Source organism: Merops nubicus, unplaced genomic scaffold (genome assembly GCF_000691845.1).
Source record: "Merops nubicus isolate BGI_N331 unplaced genomic scaffold, ASM69184v1 scaffold12048, whole genome shotgun sequence".
Classification (NCBI taxonomy): domain Eukaryota; kingdom Metazoa; phylum Chordata; class Aves; order Coraciiformes; family Meropidae; genus Merops; species Merops nubicus.
In genome coordinates this window covers 1-6,760 of record NW_008626372.1, presented here as the reverse complement: position 1 = coordinate 6,760, position 6,760 = coordinate 1, and the positions used below count along the sequence as shown (strand labels likewise).

General features: G+C 46.6%; 1 protein-coding gene across 1 annotated transcript in view; it reads right to left on the bottom strand.

Annotated features, from left to right (window-relative positions):
• LMOD3 (leiomodin 3 (fetal)) overlaps positions 1-3,164 on the bottom strand; it is a 5,519-nt gene extending 2,355 nt beyond the window's left edge. The window contains exons 1-2 of the mRNA XM_008945972.1: positions 2,874-3,164; positions 13-1,092 (exon numbers count right to left, since the gene is read on the bottom strand). Coding sequence (XP_008944220.1) covers positions 13-1,092; positions 2,874-3,164 — 1,371 coding nt within the window. The remainder of the gene's footprint in view (positions 1-12; positions 1,093-2,873) is intronic.
• Positions 3,165-6,760: the final 3,596 nt, after the last annotated feature.

Genomic DNA, 6,760 nt, shown 5'->3' with positions numbered 1-6,760 from the left:
GGGTTTCGGGGCCTGGGGGGGTTCGGGCATCCTCGGCTGGGGCAGCGGTCCCCCCAGCATTTCCCACATCCCGGGAGGCAACCCAAGTCCATTTTCCAGCATGGTTATCAACTCTCTCTGCTCTTTCATTTGCTGCTGCCTTTGCTCCTCTTGCCTCTTTTGCCTCTGCTTGTCCAGGTTTCTGCTGAGCAAGTTGGTCACCACCATCCTGGGCCCCGGCAGTTCGAAGTGATACCCCATTTTCAGGAGGGTGGCGTTGGCTTTCAGCAGCCTGGCAATCTCCATTTCTGCCTGGTGGCCCAGCATGCTCCTCTGGTTGTGGAAGCGGAGCTCGGTCAGCGTCTCGTTGTACTGCAGGCACCTCATGATGGCAATGATCCCTTTGCCAGAGATGCAGTTGGAGTCGATGTTCAGCGTGGTGATGCTCCTGTTCTCCCGCAGCATGTTGGCCAGCGCGAACGCCACGTTGTCGTCGGCCCCCACGTTGGCCAAGCTGAACGTCTTGATGTTCTTATTCTTCTTCATGGCGTTGACAAAGTCTATCAGCATCTCCTTGGGGACGTTTTCTATGTTGTTCAGGTTGAGCTCTTTCACCTCTGGGTTGTTTTTTCGGACTTTCTCCAAACTGTCTTCTAAGTTGGTTTGATTTCCCGATGGCCTGGCGCTGAGCTTCATGAAGCTGGTATCCAGCGCCAACTTTTTGGGGATGTTTAATTTTGAGATTTTCCTTTCCCTTTCGTTTGGCTTTTCTGTGATTTCTCCCGATTCTGTAGCTGGCTTCTTACTTGCCTCATCCCTGGGATGGTTCTCACTGGTGCAAGTCCTCTTGGTTTCCAATTCAGTCTCATCTTCCTCTTCATTCTCTCCCTCCTCTTCCTCATCATCTCCCTCTTCCGCTTCTTCTTTCTCATCCTCCTCTTCTCCTCTTTCCTTATCGCTTCCATCTTTCTTTGCATGCTCAGGCAGTGTTCCTGAACTGGACAAGTGCTCATTTTGGTACTGCCTCTCCTTCCTCTCTGCTCCTGGCCCCCTCCCGCCGGCCGCCTCGCCGCCGCCACCGACCTCTCCTCCCGTCTCCTCCGCAGCACTTCTCTGAGGGAGACAAAACCTCACAGCTGAAACAGTTGAACGCAGGTTTGTTACATCAGCTTTCTGCTCAAGTGAACACGCAGCAGCTGGATTTAGATGCCTCTATGCCCATAAATTATAGAATAATCTTTGAAAGTGTCTTTGTTTGTAAGTCAGGGCTGTGCTGGCTTGCTCGGGAACACAGGAATGAGTGTTCTGAGACTGGCTGCAAACCAGCTTCTCATCTTTGCCTATTAAATTAAATCCTGACAATTAAAACCTGTATCTATTTAATGCTATGTTAAGGTGGTCCTTGAACCCTCTGATCCAAAGTCTCTTTTTAGATTTCAGGTTATTTTTATAATTTCCTTGATGAGAGAGTTTTTTTCATATGCCACAAACAACTAGAAATCAGAGTTTTGCTGAGCCCAAGGCGGAGTGAAAAGGGCACAGGGTAACAACAGCAGAGTCACCCAGCACACGAGACAAGGCCACCTGCTCTGGTACCTGCCAGAGCATCACAGCTAAGGAAGCACATCAGCAGAGATAGAATAAATACTAGCTCTGTTTTGAGTCCAGAGATAGGAAGCTGGACTCTGCACACAGCTGTTGCAGGGCAGAGGGGCTTCTAGCAACAAAATAAAATAAAACAAATAACAAAATAAAATTAGTTGCCAAATTCTATGATTTCCAGAGAACCTCCTAGCTGAGATGCTTTTCTTTTCACAAAAAAGGCAAGTGGGTCCTGCATCACTGAGCAATGCCAATGAGGTGGTAATAAAGAACAGGTATTCTCCTAGAAGATTTGGTCAGTGTCACAGTTTTTGCACCACTAAAAGTCAGAGAAAATGATCCCAATGTCACTTCTGCCCCCAGGGCTGTGGTTCCAATTTGCTGTGGTAGTAGATGGGCTCAGCCTGGGGATCGCTTGACCAGCTGTGAGTGCAGCAGGCAGCTCTACACTCAAATTCCAGATTTAACCTCAGAAGGGTTAAAAAAAAGCATTTCTTTGAGGGTAAGAGTTTTGCAGGAGGGAAAAAAAACCACAGATTTCCCTCATTTCCTGAGGCAGCCCATGAAACCTGCCCTAGGAAGTCTGTGATGAACTGTGCTGTTGTGTATGAGCAAAACCACTAGTTTTTAATTAAATAAATATCAGTTACCTCAAATTCACTTGGGTTTGGGTATGGATATGTTTCATCTGGCAGAATTTTCACTCTAGTAACCTATTTTTAAGTGTGTCCCTCATCCTGAAAAATCTCTAAGTATGACCTTAACTTTATTTCAAAGTCATAGAGATAGTAGAATAAATTTAAATACTGTATTGAAAAGGATTAGATTCACTCACAGAGTTTGCATGCTTGGTCGTTAGTGAGTTAAAATACAGGGGTCTGGGGTTTTCTCCAGTATGACATTAAATTCTGTCAATTAATTAGTTTAATACATGGGATTAATGTGGTCTTCTCAGAAAAGCAACATGGTGTTGTCCCATACACAAGGCCAAACAAATATGAGTTACATCCTCCAAACTGATTTTATGGCAGTTTTTCAGTGATTTGCTTTACTGAGTCAGAATTAGGATTTGCTTTTGTTAAAAAGCTTAAATAAATATTTAGGAAAAGCAATTTAAAAATTACTAACCCTGATACCAGTCCAAGCTGGATCCTGACATCACTGAGGCTTTCAGGATGAATTTAAATCTGTTTGTACCGCGCCTTACGTAAGGGGCAGGCTAAGGTGTTAAAGCTCTAAAACAGATCCCACAGCAGATGCATAATAAATATTTGTGATTTTTTGCTTGTTACCTCAGAGGGCAAGAGGGTGACGGGAACTCTCTCATCCTCCAGCATGCGTCTAGATGCCTTCTGCCAGTACAGGTAGTCAACCAGGGACCGGTGGTCGAAGCTCCCTGTGGGGGGTTTCTCTGTCTGATCCTTCTGTATCATCCCAGTTGGGACTTCAGGGTCTGGGGCCATGACTTCCATCTCAGACTGCAGCTCCTTGAGCTCCTCGGGGGACAGGTTTGCCAGGATTTCATCTTCATCAATGTCCTCAGGACACTCGTCCTCATCAGAGTTTTGTCTGAATTCAGACATCTTCTCTCTTCTCTCCTTCCTCTATTACTTTTTAAACCTAAAGAGAAAGATAAATTTTAAAGGATATTTTTTTTTCCCACCCCTTCACCAGCAGTAGTTCATTCAGTTATATCAACAACTTCATGTTTTGGTCATGAGCTGTGGCAGCTCTGGGTCTCAGTGTGGGAGACAGACCGTGGAGCTAAGTCTATATTAAGCTGCACTTGGCTGGATAAAGAGAATTTATGGCGATGCTGCCATGCTCCATTTTCAGCAACCTGTCAGCTGTGCAAACCCTTCTGACATTTCAGTGCAGCTGGTGTGTCCCCCATTGAGTAAGGCAGGGGATGGCCACTTTCTAGAGGATTCCTGGGGCGCTGCTCCTCTCAGGGCTTCACCCCATGCTGGAACCACCGTAGGTGGGTGGAGGGACATTTAGGGTACCTGCAAGGTGTGGAGGTGAAATCCTGCACCCTGGGAAGAATCAGCACAAGGGCTCTGTATCTGCAGTGCCCCAGAGATCTCAAAAGGGCTGAGGACTGCAGGCTCTTTGCTGCCTGTAGCCAGGTCTAAACCCTGGCTGAAGGTTGCAGGTGGTTTTGGTGTGAGCGCAGCCATCACGTAACCAATGAGCTTCCCAAGGCCAGATCCTGGTTAAGGTGAAATCCTCCGAGGTGGAAAAAGGCAGGTGAACAACACACACCTTGTGCTTGGGGACAGGGGTCCATGCAGGGACGGGCACCAGCCCTTTAAACCAGCCTGAGCAGCCCCACAGAGCATTTCCCAGGGCACATCCATGCCCTGCTCTCACCAGCCTGCCCTGGGGCAATGCCAACGTCCTGTTTCTTGACTGGCCTGTCTCCATGGATGTTATTTGCTTTGTCAACAGATCTTGGCCCAGAGTTTATCTCAGGTTCATCCTTTTTCTACTTTTTACCTTTTTTTTTTTTTTTTAATAGAATCAATAAGCAACTACAAAGATTTACTTTGCTGATGTTTGTAGAACTGATGTAACTCCGGAAGATTACCTGAAATCCTTTTTTTCCATTAAGTGCTCATTCCAGCTAGGAAGCACCTCTCCTTCTTTGTTCTGAATATTTGATAGGCTTCCAAATTGACATGCCAATCCAGAAAGCCATATCTGCAACTCACTGTGCTGGTGGTGGCTTTGTAAAAGCAGGGCAGCACGGTCAGGGAATTTTTCCACTACGGTGCAACTTCAGTACACCCCAGTCTGGATTGTTCATTGGATTAGGAAGATTTCCTCTCATAATTTCAGATATTCTTTGCAGGGGTTACCAAACCAAATCTTCTCCTTGTGGCGGCCAATGCATCTTTCATAGGAAAGAAACCACAGATGAGAGGCTGTGAAACCAAACCCAGGCAATTTTTAAGGCATATTTCTTGCTACAGCCTCAGCCACGCTCTGCTGGAGCCTGCCAGCAGCAGGATAGTCTCTGCATGACTATTGTCATGTTGTGTAACAAGAATCACCACGCTCAAAGCCCACTTAACCTCTGCTAAACAGCCATTAGCCAAAGGTCCTCATTCAATTCATGCTGTTACACTGCAGGGAAGAGGGCAAAAATTTAAGAATGCAATAACTGGTAAAGGGAAAAATGACAAAAGCCCCAGCCAAGAACAGAATGGCTCCATCTGCCTCTTGGGTGGTTGGGGGGACATCCTTGGTTTATATTATGCAGCAGCAAGCACAACAGCAGACCCACACATCAATCTAGCTGCTCTGCTAGCTCTCACCCCCAGCGACTGCTGTCCATCACAGAGGCCAGAAATGGTTTCCTGAGGTTATCAAATAAATCAGTGCTCTCCAGTAGCTGGTATGTTACTGCCCCAGCCGATGCTCTTTGGGTCACAGAAGGTGTCTGTCCAGTGGTTCCTTATCACTTGCTAATTTCTTGACTGTAAATAAAGCCCGTGGCCACCTTCTTGTGTTTCCATGATCTTTAGCCAGGCCATCTCGGGCTATGGTCTTGTCAGATCTGCTAAGTTAAGTAGGGTCCATGAAGTCCTCTCAAGAAGGAAAACAGGGATACTGAGAACGCTATCAGGTACTTGAAAAGCAATTTTTCTTCTAAGTAGAGATATATCACTTGTCAATACCAGGACTAGGAAACACTACACTTCTGGGAGCAATGCCTTCTCCACAGATGCAGAGCAGCGGGTTGCCCAGTGGCACCTCTCCTGGGGACACAAGTGCTAATCCCACAGATTTCCAGTGTGGGTATCACATTCTGCCTACTTTAGGTTTCTTCCATAAATTACCTCGAGTTCAGGATTCATTTCCCTCTCTAACACATTGCTTAGTGTTTTGGTGTGTTGGAAACAGCACGTTAAGGCAACAAACGACACCCTCCAGGCTGGACACACGCTGATGGCCAAATCTAGAAGTCTTTGCCAAGGAAAAGCTCCCCTCTTCTTCCCAAGTGGTCACCTCAGAGCTTTCCAAAAGCATCACTCGTGTCTCGACCTTCATTAAGGCAGGAAAGCCACTTCCATCAGTAGCACTTGTTACTTTCACACCAATTTGACACTTGCTCAGGAATCCCTGGACTAATAAGGTGCTGCAGGAGGTGCCCTGCTGCCAACCAGCAGAGAGCTGTGCCAGCAGCCACGCTCAGAGCACGAGCAGAAGGCAAGAGGCCCTTGCAGCAATCCCAAGGCCATCCCTACGGGTCACGTCAAGCAGGAATCTAATGAGTGTTAAGCAAAAGCATTTCAGGAGCAAAGTGATGGAAGAGAAGAGCTGCCCTTGGTAATGAACAATTTGTACTCCCTGCTTACTGTTTCTAAGGCAGGTACTTGCCTATGGGTGAACTCTTGCATGAAACCCAGCAGGCTCTCAGGCAGGATTGTTTCACTTCATTGATTTTTTCTCATTTGTGCATTTTTCTCAAAAAATTCCAACCTAGCTCTCCTGGAAGCAAACACATTGACTAGTTTTTAACACCTGCATCAAGCAGGGCCAGCCCCTGTGCCACCATTTGACACAAAGCAGGTCATCAAACCATGCTTCAAGTACCTAAAATTTGTTCTATTTTTAAAGTAATGGATAGGCCATGTGCTGGTGCCAAATTGGGAGCAATTTCTACAAGGTTGGCTTTCATTTTTTTGCTTGTAAAACCCACAAGTTTATTCCCCTTTATTACCAATCCGTGGCACTTCCCAGTGCCAAGGCATTAAGTGGAACAAGTCAGGGAATGGGCCTGTGTAACATAACCTTGCATCACTCGTAGGCTTGATGGGGCAGTCTAAAATTGACAAACAGTAGCATGCACCAAGCATGTCCTGCAAGGCAGTGTAAGGCAATATGGGGATTAGGAAGGGTCAGATGATCAGAACAAAACCAGCCACTGAGAGCAATCACAGGGAGACACCCTGTGGGAAAAACACCAGGGATCAGCTCCAGGGAAAAAAAAACCCCAAAGGCCACACCTCCAAACTGTTACAGATATAAATGTATCAGATGAAGTTTGTTGCTTAGAGTGAGGACATCTGACTTTTGAAGTATTTGCTCCAGTTGCCTGACAGGGAGCTGCAAAGACAAGGCCCTGTGTGAAGGCAGTGGCTGGTGTGGGGAAGGGATGGAGCTGTGGGGA